Source organism: Leiobunum rupestre, chromosome 10, assembly GCF_980474605.1.
Source record: "Leiobunum rupestre chromosome 10, qqLeiRupe1.1.hap1, whole genome shotgun sequence".
Taxonomy (NCBI): Eukaryota; Metazoa; Arthropoda; class Arachnida; order Opiliones; family Sclerosomatidae; genus Leiobunum; species Leiobunum rupestre.
Window position 1 is genome coordinate 27,138,432 of NC_143393.1, and position 23,248 is coordinate 27,161,679.

Sequence of the window (23,248 nt, forward strand, 5' to 3'; positions counted from 1 at the left end):
GTTGATACTTGATAGTATATTCTGTAACTTTGAGTCTGTGCTAAAGAGAGAGGGATGGTCCACTGGAGCCGCCCTGTTTGAAACTGGTGTATAGCATTATACGGCAACAATAAAACCTAAAACCTGGCAGGCAGTGGCGGCCCGGGGGAGCTCTTCCAAGAGCCCTTATCTCACTTTAAATAAGTTTTTACTCATTAATTAAGGGGGGGGGCGATCATTGGACAATGTCCGATAAAATTTTTGAAATGAGAGGGGGTCACTGGACAAATGTCCGATAACTTTAATTTCTTATTTCCTGCCCTACATTTGGGACGCCGATGGGAGCAGACGACAGTATTCTTATTTTTAAAAACTTGTTTCGCGAAATACTGAAATCCGACGTTTTGATTGGACCTCTAGATTAATATTCCCAACTCAATGGTTTAATCATATGTAACATAATTATGTTAGGAATGACTGCCGTAAATGTTGTATTGGACGTTTCACATTTTGAGAAACTTGAGAAAAATGGCTACAAGACAAGGTAAAAGTTGTAAATAACTAACTAGGGTTAACTTTCTTGCTAAACAATTTGAAAAAAAAAAAACTGAATTGAAACCTAATTTTTTAAGTTATAAATGGAAACGTAACTTTCAATTACAATTTCAAAATGAAAAAAATTAGTTTTAAGAATAACGTTTTTTTTATTTTCTGTCGGAATACTCATGAGTTTTAAGAATATTTAGGTACTTTTTAGCAGCACGTACTCATCAGTTGTTGAGTTTCCCACCATAGAGTATTATGTTAAATCAGTTGTAAAAAGACGCGTTTTAGGGTTGGGACGAAGTGCTCACGGCGGACGACGATGACACTAATCGCTAAACTTTAGTTTCGCGCCAATACATTGATTTGAAATTCTTTGAGCGGGCTGCTATGGGGCGAGAGAACGCGAGCGCATGCGCAGTGGGTCGTGGCTTAGCAGACAAAAATTAAGCAGTTTATGAGCTTCTTGCATTCGCCGCTACGTGGCTCAATGTAAACTGCAAAGGCGTATTGCATAATTGAACCGGTACAGGTCTGGATGTACAGCGCACATCAGGGGTTAAGCAATTTGGCCAATTTTTAAGATGAAGTAAACATGGCAGACGATAAAGCTTACGGAGTGAAATGTAGCTACTTAAATCGAAGATTAAGCAGAATTTGTAAGTATAATGTTCTTCGAATTTTGAATATTAACATAATTCTTATCGGTTAAATAAGGTTATTAAGTTAAAACTATTCCATATGGGTTGTAAAGTTCTCCTAAGCCTCGGTTTTAATCTTAGCAAATCCTATAGTCTATTGGTCTATCCTTGGTCTATCATAGCCTTATTAAATCTTAGATTTAAGATTGCTGCTATGTTAGGATAATAATATGCACATTTTCGGGAACGCCTACTTTAAATTTTGAAGGGGCTGTTTTTATTAAATGTAAAGCTCCATTGGCGTCACTGTTTTAGATTATAATGTAAATCAGACTTGATATGATATTGCTGTTTTGCAGTTATTACTGAAGTTTTATATCTTTGCATTTCTGCTGACTTTTACTTTTGAAAAATTCAAGCATGTCACTTGTTTTCAACAGATAATTAGTTTTAACATTTCTTATTATTTTTGCCAAGTTGCTTTTTTTTAAATTGCAAGTTATTTTAAACATTTCTTATTTTTGTAGATTCAAAGAATACTGGAAATGTCGACATTGCATGAAAATTGTATGTTGATGTTGTAGTTGTGCGCTTGCAATTCTATTGTTAAATGATTTATTGAAGTGAAATAATAATTAAATGTTCATTATGTAAAGGCACATCCGTCCATCATGGGCCAAAACCCTTAAAGACAATCATTAGTGATGCTGGCATCTACTGTTACTGCGCGATTAGCGCATTGTCACTCCATGAGCTTTTTCCCGATGAATGGGATAGGTAAATGTCAATGGTAAATTAACACATTCTCTCATTTAATAATAAAATAATAATTTTTCATAGACCATTCTGTGAGAACTGCCTTGCCGGTTTAATAAGACATCTAGACCTACCAAAGCAAGTAGAATCTTCCATGAAAGCTTTGATGGAAGAACCTTTTGTTGAAATAGATGCTTTCGTAACCACTCTTAAAGAAGAAAGCAGTCTGAAAGGAAATTGTTTGCGAGTTATTGAAGATCTTATTCTTTTTGCCATAGAAGGAGGAACTTATGATGCTCGAATGAGAGTATTAATCAGGCATATTGCCTGGCTACTAAAAGTAGCTTTACCATTGGTAGAAATTTATGAAGAATCTGTTGTTGAAATGCTTTCCAGCGAAACTCAAGAACAAACAGTGTAAAAATGGTCGTCTTATGATACATTTTTTAGTTAATTTTTAATCTGAATGTTGGTAAAAGTAGAGAGGATAATCAGGACCACCTTCGAAGGCAAAGAAACAAGAAAATCAAGCGCTATTTCATGATTGGCCTGGCTACTTTGGGAGGCGGAGCTGTTATGGTTCGATATAATTTTAGCAATATAGTCATAATGTTAAGAGTTAATACCAATCAGTTACTTGAAGGCTCTAGTAACTTAATTGGGGTTCTGTAGGGCTGTGTGAGTAGGGGTTTTATGCAATCAAGTTGAGCTTTGAGTAATAATAAATTTTTCATCGGGTAATATTTTGATCGAGTCGGCTTGTCGAGTTTTCGATTATTTCTAAATTTTCCTTATTCGAGTACTCCGAGTAGTTAGAAAAATCGTTCGGGTACTTGATTAATCGACTATTTTATTCGGGTAGTCGAGTAATTAAGAAATTTAAAATAGCCTACTAGTTTCTACTTAAATGGATAACAGCTAGCAAGTTAAAAAAAGATAAAAAATAATTAACAAAGCGCTAAACTAAAGAACATTACTCAGGCACTCATGGCTGAGATAATTCTGAGCTCTCTCAAAACCAAAACTAAAAAACTTCTATACAAATCCAGCCAGCAATCACTCGAGGTCATTGAAAGGGGATGTTCGTTTGGATTTATATCCCCCGGGCGACTGGCTATGACAAAGAGATCATTGTTGAGTACCCCACGAGTGGTCAATTACCTGAATATTGTTGGTGGGAAAAACTATTTGGCAAATTTCTGATACTTTATACTATAGTCAACAAGTATTAAATTTTCTTATTAGAGTTAGAGTATTTGACCTCAAAAATCGTCGGTTACTTGATGCTGATCGAGTACTCTCACAGCCCTAGGGTTCTGTTAAATGGCTTACTCTGCCAAGAAAAAAGTTTATAGTATCCTAGCTGGTTGAGTTTTAAATGTTACCATTTTAAAATTTTCAAGCCTCCAAAGAAACTGTTCTATAACTTTAACATTCAACATTGTTTTAAATCCCAAGGGATTGACGGGAGGATTGGCAGCTCCGTTTGTCGCAGCTGGGGCTGGAGCAATAATCGGCGGAGCGGGTGCAGCCGCTCTAGGTTCAGCTGCTGGATCTTTAATTATCGGGTCCTTATTTGGAGTAGCAGGCGCTGGTTTAACAGGGTACAAAATGAAGAAAAGAGTTGGTGCTATTGAAGAATTTGCTTTTGACACTCTTACTGAAGGCCAGCAACTTCATATTACTGTTGCAGTTTCAGGGTGGTTGAATGTAGAAGGACCAGGTACCAAAAATATTCCAGTACTACTTGCTTTTGTTCCTATTTCAAAATGACTTTCTTTCCGTAGAATCATTTCAAACACCCTGGCAGACTTTGATGAACTCCCGTGAACAGTATTGTTTGAGATACGAATCCTCCTACCTTTTAGAATTAGGTCAAGCAATGGATTACCTCTTCAGCTTTGCACTTTCAATGGCTGCCCAAGAAGCCTTGAAATACACCATTCTTTCTGGAATTATTTCAGCTATTGCTTGGCCAGCAACATTGATAACTGTTGCGGGAATTATCGATAATCCGTGGGGTGTTTGTATTAGACGGTCCGCTGAAGTGGGGAAGCATTTGGCGGAAGTCCTCTTAGCTAGACAACAAGTAAGTTAGCTTTTAATCTGGTATTTAGCTAAAATTAAAGAAATTTTTTTGCTTTCAGGGCCTGAGACCAGTTACTTTAGTTGGATTTAGTTTGGGAGCAAGGGTAATTTTTTACTGCATGCAAGAAATGGCCAAAAGAAAAGGTTGCGAAGGAATTATTGAGGATGTTGTGCTGCTTGGAGCCCCTGTAGGTGCTCATTTAGAGAGCTGGAGACCTCTCGCCAAAGTAGTCAGTGGTCGTATTGTTAATGGCTATTGTCGGTAGGTTTTGTTGTAGATAATTTATTTTCAGTAGTTAATTATCTAATTGTTTACTGTTAAAACCTTTGAGTGATGACTGGTTATTGAAATTCCTATATCGAACTTCCTCCGCAACGCTTAAAATTGCTGGTTTGCAACCTATCAAGTGGGACAACCGTAAAATGTTCAATGTAGACCTCAGTGATGTGGTGAGTTTTGTAAGTTTGGCCTTTTTGACCAGATTATGTTAAAGAAAATTATCATCAAAGGTAACTGGTCACATGGATTATGCAAATAAGATCGATATAATTTTAAAAGCGGTTGGTATGCAGACGAGGGATGAGCTACCAGATGCCCTTCGCAAATCTCAGTCCGATTATGCCACCAGCGCAACTTACAAAGCAGCGGCTGCTCTTTCAGCTCATAAAAAACTTCCCCGCTCAAAATCAGATACCCAGTTACATTATCACTGCACTGCCCTATTTCCCCGCCTAGTGTCCCGTGATATCAATAAAATGTCCATTTCTGATGAGAGTTTGGCTAGCCGCTCTAGCGTTAGTCCCACTGAAGTTCCGAGTCTAGCCTCTCTGCAATCTTTCCATAGTAGTACAAGCCCAAGGCTCAGTCCCCATAAATTCGTCTTTTCTGATAATTATAACAAACCAGTTGGTTCCAAAACTAGTAGTTCTGTATCCTCTGGGAATTGGGAATGGGATTCCTCCACAGGCGATGGATATGAGGACACTTAGACTATGTTTAATACCCGAATAGAACTGTTGAAAAATATGGAAAAGAAAGCTAAATCTTGCTAAAACTCCGGTAGTTGAATTATTGAAATGAGATAAACTAAATCTTGTTGATTAATTTTGTAGGCTTTTGTGCCAAAAAGAAATTTTTTAGCTAAATTTTTGGGATAGATACACTGCTTTTATAAACTCTCAAAAATGTTTTCAAGGATAAAAGACCCAGCTATGCGCATGATATATTTCAAAGTTATTTTTAGAATCCAACATATCTAGTGATATCTGACCCTTGGATATAATACCCTATTTTTTTTAATGAAATGTAGTAATTTGTAGCGCCATAAATAGCATGTTTATTAGTTACTAATGTTGATATAAACGTTAATATGTCAATGTCTTATTAGTGCCCAGTCCGACGCTCAAAATAAAACAATATATTTAATATATTTAGCAGACATTTGTTCTAGATTTAATATATATTTACCCGAACACTATTCGGGAAGGGGTAGAAACAAACCAGTTAATGTCCTTTAGATACTGGTCAAAAATTACTAAGAATAAAACTTATGAATTATAGCATATTATTGAAAAAAAATAAGAAATAAGTGTAGGAAAATGTGGGTAGATTTTTAGGAGTGGCTTTGATATAGTTGAATGGGCAAATAGTTTCAGAGTCAGCCACAATCTGGAATACTGTGCTAAAGATATAAGTTTTAAGATGAGAAATGTTAAAGAAGATGAGCTTTAAAAATTTGTTGGTCGGGCATTTGTTTTTTTTTCTATTTAAAGTTTACGAAAGGTTAAAAATCTAGGATTTGGGATTTTACCTAAATTTTGTATGAAATTTTTCAAATGTTCGCCCTCTGTTAAAAAAAGACAAATTAATTTAAAATCGAATAAGTTGTCTTCCTTCAAGCGGCATACAATCATACTCCAGGTCTTCCAGAGCTTTTTCTCAAGACGTAAAACATTTAAAAACCAAATAAAAATTAAGATATAAAGTATATAGTATTTAAAGCTCATCACTTTAATCAAATTGTATTTTAAAGCTACTTTATTTTAGACTAAATTAATATAACTTTTATTGACAATGAAAGTATTGAAATGAGTTTCTAATGAATCTTAATTTCTATTTGTCATTAAGTTGGCCCTCTGTAAAAGTGTTCCACAACTATATTGCAGTCTTGGAACTCTTTCAGAGTTGCAGCTTTTTGTAGCTAGTATTTACCTCTTTGCTATCAGAAAAAAAGGTTGTGATTAGTTAAAAAGAAAAATATACTAAGAAATTTTGTAATACATTTATTAGACGTACCTACACAAAAATTAGAATTAAAAGATCAAATCTTAGAGTTTTAGGAAACCAAGGAAGATCTATGATAGATAGATTTTCCTTGAGGAACCGATCTATAATTAATTGAAAGCCCAGTTTTATAGGAGCCTGCACATTGTCATCTCCAACTCGTAGACTTTAGTGCCTTAGTATATCCTACAACATATCCCCGTAGTGAACTAAAATTATTTTAACGAGTGCCTAATTTTTTTAAACAGGATGCAAATTTTTTTTAACTTTTTATTACGAGATTCAGCTTGTAAATACTTTAAATTGGTAGAAAATTATATTTATTCTGCTCAAAACATTTTTAAATTGCCTGTTATGTTATGAAAATTGTAAAAAAAATTTAGCACAGATGTGTATAATTTTTAATTTATTGTTTTGAACCAATTCAAGAGATATATATAATTGTTCTTTAAAAATTTATTTACCAGTTAGGTTTTTAGAATAAAAAATAGAGATATATCTGCTGTACGAGACAATCTAAAAAGCTAGCCAATTGAGTTCATTGCTATTATTTGTAATAGTGAGTCCAAAATATAGAATTCTTGTTATAATCCTGCGAGCGAAATTGTTATTAGTTCAAATATAAACTATTATAAGATGATTAAAGAAAAAAAAGTAAATTTTTAAAAAGAGTTCTTTATTTAAAGTCAAAATACACTTTCTATTTAAATTAAGTCCTTGGGTGAAGTGTAGTACAGCGGCCTCATCGAATTTGATATTAATTTTGGTTGCGCCTGATAGACCTTGTCACGTAGATGTCGAGTGTATTTTTTATTTTGGCCGCAAATTATTATTTAATTGTTTAACTTAATTTTTTTAATTTTAAAAATTTCTCATTTTCATTGAATTTAATATTAATTTTGGTTGCGCCTGATAGACCTTGTCACGTAGATGCCGAGGGTATTTTTTATTTTGGCCGCAAATGAGTATTTAATTGTTTAATTTAATTTTTTTAATTTAAAAAATTTCATTTTCATTGAATTTTATATTAATTTTGGTTGCGCCTGATAGACATTGTCACGTAGATGTCGAGGGTAATTTTTATTTTGGCCGCAAATGATTATTTAATATTTTAATGTAATTTTACATTTATAATTTTTGGGCATTTGCACGTGTTTTGTTGTACTTATTTCCGTCGTGTGTTCGCCGGCAACACAGTTTCAGTGTCCTAATGAATTCCACGTGATATTCCCTTTTTGTATAAAATCAGTTACAGTTTTTGTTCATTTTCTCGGTGTTTTGTATTTTTTGGCCACAAAGTGATATTCCCGTACTTTATCAAATTTTTTACAGTTTTTGTTCATTTTCTCGGTGTTTTCTATTATTGGGCCACTTTGTTTCTGGTTGAGATTAAAAGTATATACTTGATGCGTAAGGCTTGGTACTGTCCTCTAGGTCGCGTTATAGATGGCCCATCGCTTTTTTTAGTATGGGGTTGGGGAGGCGCTGCGCGCCCCCAGCGCTTGAGCGAAGCGAGTGCGCGGCGCCGTCAGGCGCCAATACGGGGAGTTTAGTAACGTCTTTTACGTGTTTTGGAAGTAATTATCTTCGTCGGGTTGTCGCCTACACCACGGCTTGTTACTGTTTGTTTAGGTTTCCACTCTACTAACTTTTTAACATTAAGTTAATTAATTTAATTATCATTTGCGGCCCAAAAAAATTGTTTCGTAATCTACGCGTCAAGTGCTACATTTTCCGCCACCCAAAAATACAAAACCACGGTAATTCCCTAAAATTAGTACATTTTTAACATTAAGTTAATTAATATCATTTGCGGCCCAAAAAAAATTAGTTTCGTAATCTACGCGTCAACTGCTACATTCTCCGCCACCCAAAAATACAAAAACACGGTAATTCCCTAAAATTAGTACATTTTTAACATTAAGTTAATTAATTTAATTATCATTTGCGGCCCCAAAAAAAATTAGTTTCGTAATCTACGCGTCAAGTGCTACATTCTCCACCAAAAAAAAAACACGAAATTACATGAGGCCGCTGTAGTGCAATTTTGCCTAGTTCTTAAACAAAATATTATCCTAGCTGATTATTATTATTAGTCAAAACTGAGTATCTATCATTATTTGTAATAAGCTGCCTTAAATGAAACTTAAATTTTAAGCGCTAACAAAATATTTAGAGAGCCTTAATGAATCCCAGAAATTTTCTAGTTCTTGCACAATTCCATTACCATTTTTCTCCTTGTACAAAGATCGCATCATTTTGGGAAGCAAAACAGTGTCGATTGAATGGACAATCCCATTCGAGACAGTAGCGTCAGCCAAATTCACTACAGCGTTATTCACCATTATTTTGTCTACAGTGGAATTGTGTTAATTACCAATGCATATAAGCCTTACAAATGTTAATTTCAAACCTGAGGAAATTTCAATGGTAACTTTCTCCCCTTGCAATGTTTTTAACATTTGACCATCTACTAAACCTTGACTGTACATAACATCGGGCACAACATGATAAAGCAGGACTTCTATAATTCAAATAATTTTATATTGATAAGAAATGTATTTATCAATGAAATGGTAATTGCCTTTCAGAGCCGTCAAATTTTTCATCAAATCATCTAGAATCGCTGGAGGAATTTTCTTAAATGCAGTGTCCGTTGGTGCAAAAACAGTATAAAGAGAAGACCCTTTTGAAAGGTGAAAGTAAATATTTGGAATCTACATTTAAGTGGTAGTTTTGTTGTACCATTCAAAGATGAATATAGGTCAGTAATATTAAGGGCTTGAGATAGTGTAGAAAAAGCTGGGCATTGAGTTATTTCCAAGGCAGCGCTGCCTTTGTAAACAGCGCACATGGCAGTATCCAAAATATGGAGAACTCCATTTGAAGCAGTGTAGTCTTTTTGGCTGATAAGACGTCCATTACACGTTATTACCTTTGAAAACAATTAAGAGCCTATAATTGGATATAAGTACTAAAATAGCTATAAATAGTTCTAATTGATGGTAACAACCTTGTTGCCTTTGTAAATATTGATTCGGACTCCCCTCCTAGTTAAAAGGCTGGGAATGACAAGGTTGTTTTTAAAAGTTGAAGACAGGAAAGATCCCTTTCCAACATGATATTTCATCAAGTCTTTTAAAGCTACATAATCGCAATACTTCGGTCTCTTAGCAAATGCATCATTTGTTGGGGCAAATAAAGTGAATGGACCTAAACCAATATATTTTTTGATATATTCCTTGGTTTTCAAATTTAATTTTAATCACCTTCGTGATCAAGCACATCTTCAATTCCAGCTTCTATAGCTTTTTCTACAAAAGTTGTCAAATTCAAGTTTTTGGCAAGCTCCAAGAGATTAGTTCTTTTTTTAATTGCTTGTATATCAGGGACATAATTAGAATGATCTAACTTTAGTGCGTTTGAAACTTCTATGGTAAGATGGATATGGTCCAGGTGATCAGTGTTTTTAACATTAACAGTTAATACGTTTTGATCATCCTGTTTGCCAAAACCAATTTTATCTGTTATCCATTGATATGCGCCTCGAAATAAATTGGTGTTAATAGGGAATGGTTCTACATAGTTTAAAGTAAAACCTATAAGGAACGCTATAAACACAAGACGCATATTTAGACTAATTACGTAATGTCGTTTCAAAAAGCGTTTACGATAGAATCATCATTGATACTCCCTAAAATGCATAGGTGGCATAGTTGGCATAGTTCGATTTCCTACCGTAAACGCTGCTAATACTCCTAGCACGGCCAATTTTGATTTCGCGCTGCCGCGCGTGCTCCTAGGATCAAGGAGGAGAGGAAGGGAGGCGATGTAGGAGGGATGAACGCCAGCGCACTATGTTCCGAAACGCCCAAAAAACGGCTAAAATTCCCCATAGAATATTTAAAAAAACTTTTTGCATATTATGAATCAGTGTAAAATCAGATTTCACCCACATAAATTTCTATTCTCTGCGACCCCTGGCGGCGAAACTAGCCCCCTGGCGGAATATCGCAACAACACTTATCACAATCTGTAGTTTGCCATCGGGCTAGTCATTTTTAAAATTTTCAGAATTTTTCCACTGCCCAATTTGTTGCCGCCACCGTAAGAAAAGTGAAAAACCCCATTTTCGTCCATGTTGGTAGAGGTTTTTCTCAAAAACCCGCAGGTACCTTTTCAAAAGTTTAACGACGTCTCCTAGTACAATACCCCAACATTACGTTGTAATTACTTTCACGCGTTGATCTCCGCGCATTTTAAAGAAAAATTCGTTTGAAATTTAAAAAGAATATTTCTAAAATAGCCCAAAAACCGCCAAAGTTTTGGGCTAGCTTTGGCTGAAAAAAAATAAGTTAGTTTTTTGAAACCAAATGTTTCATTCGTGTACCTGGCTTTATTCAGTTTTATTTTTCCATGTTACAATGTAAAGAGTAAGACTAACGCCTTATTTGCATATATATTCTTAATTATCGAGTTCCATTTCATCTTCTATTTCTAATAGAATATTATTCAATGTGTTTCTAGTGAAGTCTTCAAGGAATTGGTCCTCGTCAGAGATATCAGTTGATTCGTTTGAAGAAAATACATTGTTTGGAAATGGCGGTTCGTCGGGTTCTTTAAGTAATTCTAGCACGGCTTTCGGAAGTTGCATGGCCATGGTATTATTTGCCAGTTACAGTTCATAAAATTCTTTTTCATGGTCAAGAAATAATTCAAAGTTCGACTTTGCCTATGGGCATGTTAAGCGAACATGCAGGAGAGTCCCGAAACAAATTATATCGCGAGGATCGAGAAAAAGTTCAAGAATTGACAATTTAACAGATATATTCAAGAGAGCTATGGACTCTTCTGATCCAATTGTCTCCAACTATTCATTACAAACGAGGCTAGAAAAACGAAGCGCCATTCAACTTCCGAAAGCCGCGCTAGAATTACTTAAAGAACCCGACGAACCGCCATTTCCAAACAATGTATTTTCTTCAAACGAATCAACTGATATCTCTGACGAGGACCAATTCCTTGAAGACTTCACTAGAAACACATTGAATAATATTCTATTAGAAATAGAAGATGAAATGGAACTCGATAATTAAGAATATATATGCAAATAAGGCGTTAGTCTTACTCTTTGCATTGTAACATGGAAAAATAAAACTGAATAAAGCCAGGTACACGAATGAAACATTTGGTTTCAAAAAACTAACTTATTTTTTTTCAGCCAAAGCTAGCCCAAAACTTTGGCGGTTTTTGGGCTATTTTAGAAATATTCTTTTTAAATTTCAAACGAATTTTTCTTTAAAATGCGCGGAGATCAACGCGTGAAAGTAATTACAACGTAATGTTGGGGTATTGTACTAGGAGACGTCGTTAAACTTTTGAAAAGGTACCTGCGGGTTTTTGAGAAAAACCTCTACCAACATGGACGAAAATGGGGTTTTTCACTTTTCTTACGGTGGCGGCAACAAATTGGGCAGTGGAAAAATTCTGAAAATTTTAAAAATGACTAGCCCGATGGCAAACTACAGATTGTGATAAGTGTTGTTGCGATATTCCGCCAGGGGGGCTAGTTTCGCCGCCAGGGGTCGCAGATAATAGAAATTTCTGTGGGTGAAATCTGATTTTACACTGATTCATAATATGCAAAAAGTTTTTTTAAATATTCTATGGTGAATTTTAGCCGTTTTTTGGGCGTTTCGGAACATAGTGCAGCGTTGCCAGGTCAAAAACTTGAAATTATTGCACCCCTGATCGAGAATTATTGAATTCTTGGAAAAATTATTGCATTTCCTCTTATTCAAAGAACTTGTAGTTATTAAAATTTTTAATATTATTTTCTTTATGAAACATGAGTCAAAACCACCTAATTTAGAGATATTAATTAATTTAATTATCATTTGCGGCCCCAAAAAAAATTATTAACATGGTAATCTCGTGGTTCAACTTTTAAATTCCAAGCATTCCAAGGAAGCTTCTTTCCCTATTTTATCCCCCCCCCCGCTTATTTTGAATCACCAGCCTATACAAGCATTTCCTGTTATGCCCGCGAATACCGCTAGAGTGCGTCGTTGCTTGTTCTTTTTACTTTTTTCCCGGGCCGGACCGTCCCTGTTGCTAATTAGTCCATGTTTCTTCTAATGGTGACAGCCTTTCTTCCACTGACACTGTGACACATGATGCACTTGTAATTTTTCCCCAGCAGCATATTTTATTTATTTATTTGTTTTTCGTGAAAGATTCGCTCGGCCGTCGCCAGGTATCGTATTCAAACCTTCGCCGCGGAGGTGAGGAGATTCTCTTTTCGAGGAGGGGAAGGTGGCACGTGGCCACTAAGGTGGGGGAAAACGGGGAACTTGCCTCCCATGTTAGAGGAATAGGACGCTGATAATTTCGGTTCATGTATTTCTGGTTTAGTTTATAAACATTGTTATTGTATATCGGTTTTCTGAAATTGGTCTTCTTCTAAGACATTTTGGCCCTGACGAGACTTAATATGTGGTCGAATTGTTCCTTGGACATACGAAAAAACCTACAGTTTGAGCTTGGAGTAGAGATGTTGACTATAGTGAGTTGCAGGCTAAGAAAGACAAAATATATAGTACAATCGGCGCAAGGATGCCTCAGATCGTTTCCGGTCATTCCACCGCGCGAAATTTGAATTTGGCCATTTTACGGTCAAATTCGAATTTTGCTCTTTTTGTCGTCGTTTAGCGCCATCTAGAGACCGAAATTGGAACCTTTATTTTTTAATTTCATAATTGTGGTGGCGAGCAAATTTAAAAGATAAGGCATTCCTATCATTCTTAAATTTAAAATAGTATGTATAATTATTTATTTTTGTAAATTTATTTCTACGTCTTACCAGTTAAATCAGCAGTTTTTTTTAAAATAGTTACCACGCTTTCTTGGGGGTAACGTTGTCTTAATGAGCTATAGACGTTTAAAATTATATTTTTCTCTTTACTTGTTAACAATAAACCTTTATCATGCTTTTTATAGTAACCTCTTGGGCTATTTAAAATATTTGGAGCTTCAATTATCGAACCTTCTTTAGCTGTATTCAGTAATTAAATTCGTGACAACATGAAATTAAAAAATAGATTCCAATTTCGGTTCCTAGATGGCGCGAAAAAACGATGAAACTCACGAAATTTGAAATTGACCGTAAAGTGGTCAAATTTAAATTACGCGCGGTCGACTGGCCGGAAATGATCTGAGGTATCCTTGCGCCAACTGTACTATATATTTTGTCTTTCTTAGCCTGCAACCATGGAACTTTTTCTTCCATGCTGCAACTCACTATAGAGGGGAAATTTCAATATCTGTAGCATTGAGTCTCTTCCCCCATCAATTCGGCTAAGCCCTCCCAGCATGCACTGCGTTTTTGGTAGAGGCCTACGTTTTACCTTACTCTAGCGACGAAAAAGAGAGTTATTTCCAAGGGTGTTGTGAATATTATATATCTTGATTTTATAGAACCAAGGCCGAACAAACCGTTAAAGATTTGAACTTAGAGGTTTGAATGGCAAATTTGTAACAATCAAAATCATGTTTTAAAGACGGTATTAAATAGTTTAGCCATTGACATAGTTAGAATTGTTCATAATGAAAAAGTACTGCTGTTATGAAAATTGCAAATGTGATTCAATTAATAATTTTAATTTATAAAAGAGAAAAAAACTTGTTAGGCTCTTTTTTTTTATCAAAGGCAGGCTGGAGCTCGCCCTCTTTTTTTTTAAAGAGAACGGAGCTCGTACTCTTCTCTTTTTACACCCGAGAGTGGAGCTCGCGCTCGCGCTCTTCTCTTTTTATATCCGAAAGTGGAGCTCGCACTCGCGCTCTTCTCTTTTTATATCCGAAAGTGTAGCTCGCGCTCGCGCTCTTCTCTTTATTTATCCGAAAGTGGAGCTCGCACTCGCGCTCTTCTCTTTTTTCATCCGAGAGTGGCACTCACGCTCAAATATAGCTCTACCACTCTTTTGAGCTGAGAGTGCGCCCATCTCTGCCTCTTCGGCGTCCATTTTAATTCTGTGAGTCAGTAAAGATACAATATTTAGCGCATGCGCTATCGAAACCGCCAAATTACAAACCGCTCGAAAAAATCCCCAGTGAAAACCAGTTGCGGAAAAGTCTTGGAAAATCCGCCGGAAATATATTTGCGTAAAACAATTTCCGCCGTTTTTTAGCCCAGTGAAAACCAGGCTTAACAAGTGAACCAAGGAGCGGAATCACTATTTATAAGGCATTGTTGTGTTGTTTCAGGCATAGCTGTTTTTGTAGGTCGGCATTGCTGGCACTTTATAGCTCCCGAAAATAGGCAGCAAAACGATATTGTTAATTAAATTATAAATATATAAATATATAAATATAAAATATATAAAGTTATATATATATATATATTTGAATATAAAGATTTCATATTCCCTGGCATAAAGCGAGACGACCATTTTATAAGATAAAAAGTTGATAATTAAAATCGGCAGAAAAAATATATTGTTAATTAAATTAATTAGAAATATAAAATATATAAAACTATACGTATATAAATAAATAAAGTTTTTATATTCTCTGGCATAGGTCCCTATTTGGCATAGGTTTTTCATTTTCTGGTATAGTTTTCTATTTGGCATAGGTTTTCGTTTTAATTATAAATATACAAATAAAAAATACATAAAGCTAGCTATATATATATATAAATATATGTATGTATATATAATATAAAATATATAAAGCTATACTTATTTGTATATATACCTTTATACGTATATATATAAATAAAGTTTTTATATTCTCTGGCATAGGTCCCTATTTGGCATAGGTTTTTCATTTTCTGGTATAGTTTTCTATTTGGCATAGGTTTTCGTTTTAATTATAAATATACAAATAGAAAATACATAAAGCTAGCTATATATATATATAAATATATGTATGTATATATAATATAAAATATATAAAGCTATACTTATTTGTATATATACCTTTATACGTATATATATAAATAAAGTTTTTATATTCTCTGGCATAGTTTTCTATTTGGCATAGGTTTTCGTTTTCTGGCATAGTTTTCTATTTGGCATAGGTTTTCGTTTTAATTATAAATATATAAATCAAAAATATATAAAACTATACGTATATATATAAATATATGTATGTATATATAATATAAAATATATAAAGCTATACTTATTTGTATATATACCTTTATACGTATATATATAAATAAAGTTTTTATATTCTCTGGCATAGGTCCCTATTTGGCATAGCTTTTTTTCATTTTCTGGCATTTAATGAAATCGTTAAATCCCGCTTTTATTACAACTGCACGAACTAAATTAACAATTGAATCGAATTTTTATAAGTATATAGTTACACACATTTTTTGGAAGACAAGAGAACTCTTTCTTACGACCGGTTCTAGATGGCGCTATACAATTGGGAAAATGCGGGGTTTCCGTTCGAGAGATAAGTTAGACTCGTTCGTTCTTAGTAACATAAGTAGATTATTTCTAATATTATTGCTTTGAGGTAATATATGGGCACGCGCAAATAAAATGGTAAAATCTATGTGGTTAATAGTTGTTTCTGTAAAATAAAAGGAATAAAAAGTAAAAAAAAATAGAATATGTTGCTCTTACGTCACAAAACATGCCTTTTTACGTATATTCTTCGCACGAGCGATTTGCACGCGTGCTAGAAAAAGCTATAACTCTCTGGCAACTGTAGGGCGCGTTCTAAGACTTGGAAAATTAAGAAACAGTGACGTAAGAGGCAACGTATTATTTTTTTTACTTTTTATTCATTTAATTTATATAACCTCTATTAAAATCTAAAAGCGTGTGTCCTTTTAGTTGACGTCTAGCAATATTGATCTCTATGGCTATCAATTCCACGCGATTTATTAACATTTATATTCGCTTTTCACGAAAAACATTAAAAAAATTAAATACTTGGGGAATACGCGGATTAAAACATAGAGATAAATTGAGTCGAGGGATTATAAGGCAGACGGAATGGACGACTATAGTGAGACAAACAAACTTTCAGAAATATAAATTTTCTCTTTTATTAGAAATTCCCATTGTGTTGAAAAAAATCGTTCACTTCCACAAATCACTCGTAGCTTCTGTTAAACATGGTGGGAGAAATGTCAAATTCGTTGATCCACCATAAAAATGAAAGTTGATACTCCCTTTAAGATGTTTGATAAGAGCAATATCATAAGTGTATAACATTTTTACATAAGTGTGACACTTCCTATTCTTCACAGGCATTACGGGCTTCGTCGCCGTTTAGCGTCCGCTTACACACGTGGACATTGATAGCGCCTCGCTAGGGTGAGATTTTATTCAATTCAATTTATTTCATTTTATTTATTCAGATATAAGATAATGTAATTAAAGGGCCAAGTCGACCTGCGACTTATAGCCCTTTTGGTTTTATAGCAGTACAGATTTGTTTCCTTCACTCTCTTTATATAAACATAGTTATTAAAAGTTAACTCAAGTATATATTTAACAGTTTCTTCGAAAAATAAATCGAGATAAAATAAAAGAGATAAAAAAAAATATAACAAACATGGAATTAAAAAAAAAATTAAAATTATGGAACGCATTGATACAAATTTTGAAATTTCCTGGACTTTTCACTTATACAATTTTAACAGGGGTCGTTATCTAATATATATTTCTGTAGTTTGAGTTTTAATGCCGATATAGAGGTAATATTTTTACCTCTCCGAGGGGACAAAGTCCCCTAGGAGGGGTTATACAACCACCGTGTCTGTCTGTGGGTCTGTCTGTCAGGCCTGCGAACGCGTTCGCATTTTCGGTGCAAAGTGTAATCACTGCGTACGCAGTTTCTCGAGATCTCTGCGTTCGCAGTTTCTCGAAGGGTTGGCAAAACCACCGTGTGACGGTGAGCGTTAACGGATTCATTTGCGGTTTGGTTTGGATGGTGTTTTTTCGCTCACCGTCGTGACGGTTTGGTGTTTTACGCTTTTGTAATGTTTATGCGTAGGTTGTGAGTGTTGAATTTGTTGTGTTTGTGTTCTGATGATTGTGCATGTTGAGTCTGGGCGTTTTCTCTCCCACTTCTTCTTAATGACTTTGGGACGGACCGACTGCTGAGTGTAATGCTACCTCTCAACGTCCAATGGCAGGGTTTCCACCAGTTTGAACTGAAAAAAATTTTTATTGCGTTTTTAGCAATTGTAAAAGTTATTCCAGAAGTTTGAAAAAGGTTAATTCTTACATTTTAATTCATCAATTCATTTTGATCACAGCGGACAACTAGGCAATCATCCAGGTACAAAATACAAGTATATTCAAATTATAATAGTAAAAATCTGGAAGAAATTGTAATAAAATATTCGTAAACTAAATGAGAAACCTTTTTACATAAAAAACGTAACAAACTGAAGGTTTTTTAACGTCTGCAGTATTTAGTGCAAAACATCGATAAACATCAATGAGATTGATCTTCTCAATATACTTGTTAAAACTCTGGGTTTGTAATTCTAATTGAATTTAATTTTAGGTAAAACTTAATGTAGGACAAAATTTAAAGTATAGTAATGCTAGGAAAAACTAATAATAATTTGGTCTAAAATGTTTCCATGACAAAATATTGTAAAATAGGCCCTTTGGCCTAAAACGCCAAGAGTCATAAAATAGAGTGGTGGCGGATGGGGAACGATCGAGGATTGCTATTGTCCCGAGTGCAGTTGCACTCATTAAAGTAAACTTGGGCCCAGAGCAGCACCAAGCCCATTTATGACACGCGGGCGCTTTGAGGAAATACCGAAAAATCGCCTCGATAAAAGAGAAAGGGACAATGGGATCCTCCTCGGTTCTGTTCCCGGGCACCATGTTCAAAAACTTGACTCCAGTTGGAGAAAGTGGCGCTGTAAAAAAGGAATAGCGGGCAGTCGAAATGGGAGACTGGTCGAGAACAGATCTCCTTAGTATTTTGTAACATTACGAATTTTTGCTTCTCTAAAATAAATTGTTGTTGTTTTAACCCGTCTTTATTTTAATCCAGTAACAGTCTATATATGAGAATCGTTGGTTTTTCAGTCGCTAGCGATTCCAAACTCTAAAAGGAATCTCCCTAGTAAATTTAACTTTAACGAGAAAATTAAACGCCACGGTTAGGGTTTTTTCAATACTACACTAGTGATCCACAAATTTCGAGTTGTTGGTGAATTTCTAATATTTTCCCGATATAAAGATTTAATATTTAAAAAAATTAAAATTAATAAGGACACAAAACAACTTAAAAACAACAACATTCACTTCTTATACAATAAAAGGTTTTTATTTATAAAAACGACAACTAGTTTCGTAACCCCTTCGGGAACTTCATCAGGTCTAACTCGAGCGTAGTGCGGTTAGCCAATATATACAGAATTCAAAACATATACAGGTTGATTTACATAAAAAGCAGCGTGTCAGGTAAAGATTAAAAAGGGGGGGGGGGTTAAAAATAATAAATAATAACAAATCAAAACAGATTTTTATACCAAAACAAAGCGATAAAACTACCTGGGCCGTCATCTCTATTTAATAGGTTCTCGTCAGAATTATGTTTTTTAATTATTTCTAACGACTCTCTAACATTGAGTTTTAAATAATTATCAGTTTTAAATAAACAAGTAGTTTTTTCGAAATCAAGTTTGTGGCCAGTGTTTATGGCCGAACATGTTGTAAGGCGTATGACAGTGTGTCGAGAGACTTTTTATGGAAAAGACTAGATGAAATGGGTATACCCCGGCCGCTGTCAATGGCAATAAAGAGTTTGTACGAACATTGCGATTACTCCTATAGCCTGGATGGAGTATCGACTCCAGCGGTTAATAGCTTAGTGGGCCTTCGTCAAGGCTGTCCTCTATCTCCCATCCTTTTCATTGCGTTTTTGGACTCGCTCCAGGAAGTTAGATGCCCCTGTTATACGAGCGGTGCTTCCTCCGATGACCTAAGAAAATTATGGCTTCAGCCTGGCCTACCTCTTCTTCGCTGACGATATAGTTTTATTTGCGAACAACCCCAAAGACATGCAGGGATTACTTGATATAGCAAGCTCATTTGCAAAGGATGTCGGGCTTACCTTCAGTTCTGCGAAATCAAAATTTATGTCCTTCAAAGTTCCGCCAGGCCAGATCCTTCTGCTCCATCAGGGTCGCGAAATGGAGGAGTTCACAGAATACACGTACCTGGGCGTTAAAATTGAAAACACATCTCAAACAGAAAACAAGAGAGAGAGCACTCATTGCGAAGGCGCAAAGGCTTCGTTGGGGTATGTGCACCTCAGCAAGGGAGTCGTATCATCTGGAAAACTGTGGCTGTCCCAGCCTTGACTTTTGCCAACGAGGTAGTCTGTTATTCGCCCAAAACTCTAGAGGTATTGGATAGAGCTCAGCGGGATGTTGGTAAAACACTCCTAAATGCGGGTCCAATGGCAGCAGATGCTGCGATCCAAGGCGAAATGGAGTGGAGCCTGTTTCGTGATAGTGAAGCTAAGAGTAAATTGTAGTATTTGGGAAGACTTAAATTTCTCCCTGAGAGAAGGCTAGTAAAGAAAATGTTCCTCTATATAGGAAAAAACGGTATTCACACGGAGTGGACAAAAGCTGTGGAGCGTCTGGATCGTTCGCATGGGGCTGGTACAAACAGAGGAACGGCTGAAACGTATATACAGTGGATTAACATAGTGGAGAACGAGGTAAAAAATGCGTCTGAATGTGCTTGGAAAGCTAGAGTACTGAGCAAAGACAGTCTACGACAATACTCGGCTAAATAAAAACCAGCTCCGGAGATGTTTTATGACGGAACAAAGAGCAGCAGTCTGCTGTTCCAGGCCCGATCTGGGTCACTGTTGACAGCGGGGCGTCAGAGTCAGCTGACAGACTGCTCACCTGAATGTTCTTTGAGCGGGTGGTATTATGAAGATATTGAACATGTTTTGGCGGAGTGTCCTGCTGTGGGTACGAGTACCACGAGTAATGACTGTAGGGCTGAATGGTTTGGCTCGTTTCTCAAAGATATGGTTGGCTTTGGGCGCTCTGATTGGAACCCTGTAGGAGTTAAATGTATCTTGTTGGAATGGCACAAAGCCAGGGAGCAATGGCGCCGCGATAAGTTTCACTGACCCTTTTTACGTTTTTTACGTTTCTTGATTTTTGTCAGAGGATGCTAGGGGTGATAGGAATGAAGTTATAAAGGACATTGGTCAACTTGAAGTAAGGGTGGCTGAGATGTGTAAAGGAAAAGTAGTTGAGCCGCCTAAAAAGACTTTTAATACGACTTATATTTTTGGGGACTTAATATTTTTGTGCGTTTTTTATTATTTATTGTTTTGCGTTTGTAGAGTGTTTATTGTATGAGGACTTAATAGTTTAAATGTTATAATTTTCGTAACTTTTCATAACTTTAAAACGCTAAAATTGTAGGCTGAGCTCCGGCCCTGTGTCGGAGCCGCCCTGTTATAAAAGGGTGTATAACTACGGCAATTAATAAACCTGTAAACCTGTAAACCTGAAAGCAAAATCCACGTAACTTCTTAAGACTTGTGTATATAGTTACGTGGATTTTGCTTTCAGGCGACGATTTCTAGTTCCTCCAGAACGGTGTGGTGGCGCTACGTGCTCCTTCCCTATAACGCATGCCACGGGGGGGGGGGGGGGGGGATTAAATTTTCATAACAGAAAGCAACTCTTTTTTCCCCCTGTCTGGGCCTCTACTTATTTTCTATCTCTATACAGGTGGCGCATAGATAGCTAAGTCTGGAACAGGGTTGGCAGGCAGTAGAAAATAAGGGGACCTAATCGCTAGCAAGTACGAAGGTACAGGGAGCTCCAACCTGTGTACTACTTGTGTAGATTCTATAAACCGTGCTATGGGTATGAAATGTAAGAAATAAAATGGTCGTTATGATAGTCGGCTTATTAGGCCTAACTCTATCGGAAAATAAATACTAAATATTATTAGGGTCATTTTCAAAGTTTGAACTGAAAAAAATATTTTTATTGCGTTTTTAGCCACCTCAAGAGGAATTGATCTATAGATCTTGAAATTTCAAGCAGGTGACAGATGACAAATAGATGATCCCCAAGGCGCCGATCCCTTCTAAAACCACCTTGGCCCTCACTGAGTAAGTCATTGTCTTCCAAAGTCTCACTCAAACGGTCCGTTAAAATCAAGGCAAAAAGTTTGTACAACACCGAAGTGACTACATGCAATCGGCCTATAGGAGTCCATTTCCGTAAGATTCTTTCCTTTCCCTTTGAATATTAGAGACACCTTTGCTGTATGCCACGAGATAGGAACAACGCCATTATCGAGGATATCGTTAAAAATCATACACAGAGCAGAGCAGGCTCGAGGGCCGAGGTGTTTAAGACACTCGGCATAGATGCCATCCCAACCAGCTGCTTTACCCGAATTTAGACCTTGTATGGCTCGAATGACTTCTATCACAGTGAATTGTAACGGAGTGAAATCAGGGGTCGGATTAGGACACCCCGAAATTGGAGCCGGCGCCAAGAGTAGTTCTTGTTCAAGATCATACACATACTCAATAATCCTCTCTATAATTTCATCGGGGGTATGGAGCAGCGAACCCCGCTTAGACTTCAGACCCCGGCTCGATCTCTTAACAGACTTGCTGGAATTACGTAGCTTTTTCAAGTAGCGCCAAATTTGTTTTCCTTTGTCCTTCCCCGCACTACAGATACTTTTTTCAAGTTTCTTGTCAAATGCTCTCTTCTTTACCGCAATCAGAGATGTGGCCGATGTTTTAGCAGCTCTGTTCCGTTGTCACAAGCTTAGAATAATTTCCGGAGACTGTCCGGAGGCCAACGCTTTTCGATGCTGTCTATTTGCTTCCTTTCGTTTATTAATCGCCGATTTGACTTCATCGTCCCACCACTGCTTCAGTTTATACCCTGTTTTTCCCTTTGCGGCACCTGGTGGTTTCCTTTGAAGAGTAGCCATCATGGTATCACGCATTGCCGTTGTGAAGTCTTCATAATTTTGCAGCCCCTGTTCAACAAGCTCCTCCATTCTATTGCGAAAGGCAACTAAACTATCTTCATCATCTAATATCCAGAGTACTGGTAGTTCATGCATTTACATCTTTTGTAGGTTCTGTAAACAGAGGTAAGGCCCCCCCTTGTGGCGGCTGAAAGTTCATTGTCACATAAATGGAGTTATGGTCACTACCCACGCTCGAGTCGCCAGCTTCGTCTATTTTCATTTCTACCACATTATCAATCAACTCTTCACTACATAAAACGTAATCAACAGTGGTGCGCGAGTCTCTACCATGCCAGGTGAATTGGCCGTTACAGCAAGGAGTCAAGTTAGCAATAACCAAATTATTCATATCCACAAAAGTCTTCATACGCAAGCCGTTAATATTTTCTTCTTCCAGTTCCGCAATGTGCCCATTAAAATCGCCCATCAAACATATTTTGTGGCCTCGTCGTTGTTCAAATAAAATGTCTTCCTGCAGGCACGTGTATATATTCTCATTCCATTCAATCACTCGGGGTTGCGTACCTGTCGCACAGTATATCACAGAAAAACTGACTTTGGGAAACGCTACATGGCTGAACCACATATGCTCCCGACAGCGGCGGTGAATTATGACATCCTCACTTCCTCAGACTGCGGGAAAACAATACCAATTTCCCCCAGTCTCTTCTCCTTCTTGGTGCGATTGACTCCCTCCCACTTAAATGAGGTTGGCAACCCAGGAGGGGTTTCCCCATCTCGGAGGTGTGATTCAACCACCCCAAAAAACATTAATATCTACTTTTTCAAAATCTGGGCCATCTCTTCCCACCTTTGGAAACCCCTACCACCCTGAATGTTAAGAAAACCAAAGGCGGGCCGACTGCATTTGCGCTTCTGGCTCTGTCTTTTACCCCTCTTGACCCGTTTTTTCTTAGAACAATAAG

The 23,248-nt window shown here is 36.4% G+C and overlaps 2 protein-coding genes across 4 annotated transcripts; one reads left to right on the forward strand and one right to left on the reverse strand.

Moving 5' to 3' along the window:
* The first annotated feature begins 925 nt into the window (after window positions 1-925).
* On the forward strand, window positions 926-5,024 carry LOC149925286 (transmembrane and coiled-coil domain-containing protein 4-like). Of its 3 annotated transcripts, XM_090159636.1 has the most exons (10): window positions 1,087-1,181; window positions 1,691-1,730; window positions 1,820-1,940; window positions 2,004-2,336; window positions 2,399-2,498; window positions 3,378-3,642; window positions 3,707-4,008; window positions 4,067-4,269; window positions 4,340-4,457; window positions 4,518-5,024. In XM_090159636.1, exons 2-10 carry the CDS (start codon window positions 1,709-1,711, stop codon window positions 4,995-4,997), a joined length of 1,944 nt encoding a protein of 647 aa, XP_090015762.1. In that variant the 5' UTR covers window positions 1,087-1,181; window positions 1,691-1,708; the 3' UTR covers window positions 4,998-5,024. The 3 variants fall into 3 exon arrangements, with proteins under 3 accessions (XP_090015760.1, XP_090015761.1, XP_090015762.1); XM_090159634.1 differs by lacking the exon at window positions 1,691-1,730 and having other exon boundaries at window positions 926-1,181; XM_090159635.1 differs by lacking the exon at window positions 1,691-1,730 and having other exon boundaries at window positions 927-1,181; window positions 2,402-2,498.
* Window positions 5,025-6,946: 1,922 nt separating this feature from the next.
* On the reverse strand, window positions 6,947-9,981 carry LOC149925287 (transforming growth factor-beta-induced protein ig-h3-like). The gene is made up of 6 exons (XM_090159637.1): window positions 9,561-9,981; window positions 9,305-9,504; window positions 9,037-9,226; window positions 8,876-8,977; window positions 8,705-8,815; window positions 6,947-8,644 (listed from the first exon to the last, which is right to left on the reverse strand). The coding sequence occupies exons 1-6, from the start codon at window positions 9,919-9,921 to the stop codon at window positions 8,445-8,447; spliced, it is 1,164 nt and encodes a 387-aa protein (XP_090015763.1). The 5' UTR covers window positions 9,922-9,981; the 3' UTR covers window positions 6,947-8,444.
* Between the last annotated feature and the right edge of the window lie 13,267 nt (window positions 9,982-23,248).

Coding starts and splice junctions, on each gene's coding strand:
- LOC149925286 (XM_090159634.1), top strand. CDS start 1,118: ATGGCAGACGATAAAGCTTACGGAGTGAAATGTAGCTACTTAAATCGA. Junction 1,182..1,819: donor TCGAAGATTAAGCAGAATTT/GTAAGTATAATG, acceptor CATTATGTAAAG/GCACATCCGTCCATCATGGG. Junction 2,499..3,377: donor TGGGAGGCGGAGCTGTTATG/GTTCGATATAAT, acceptor TTAAATCCCAAG/GGATTGACGGGAGGATTGGC.
- LOC149925287 (XM_090159637.1), bottom strand. CDS start 9,921: ATGCGTCTTGTGTTTATAGCGTTCCTTATAGGTTTTACTTTAAACTAT. Junction 8,978..9,036: donor CCTATATTCATCTTTGAATG/GTACAACAAAAC, acceptor ACCTTTCAAAAG/GGTCTTCTCTTTATACTGTT. Junction 8,816..8,875: donor AAATTTGACGGCTCTGAAAG/GCAATTACCATT, acceptor TTTGAATTATAG/AAGTCCTGCTTTATCATGTT.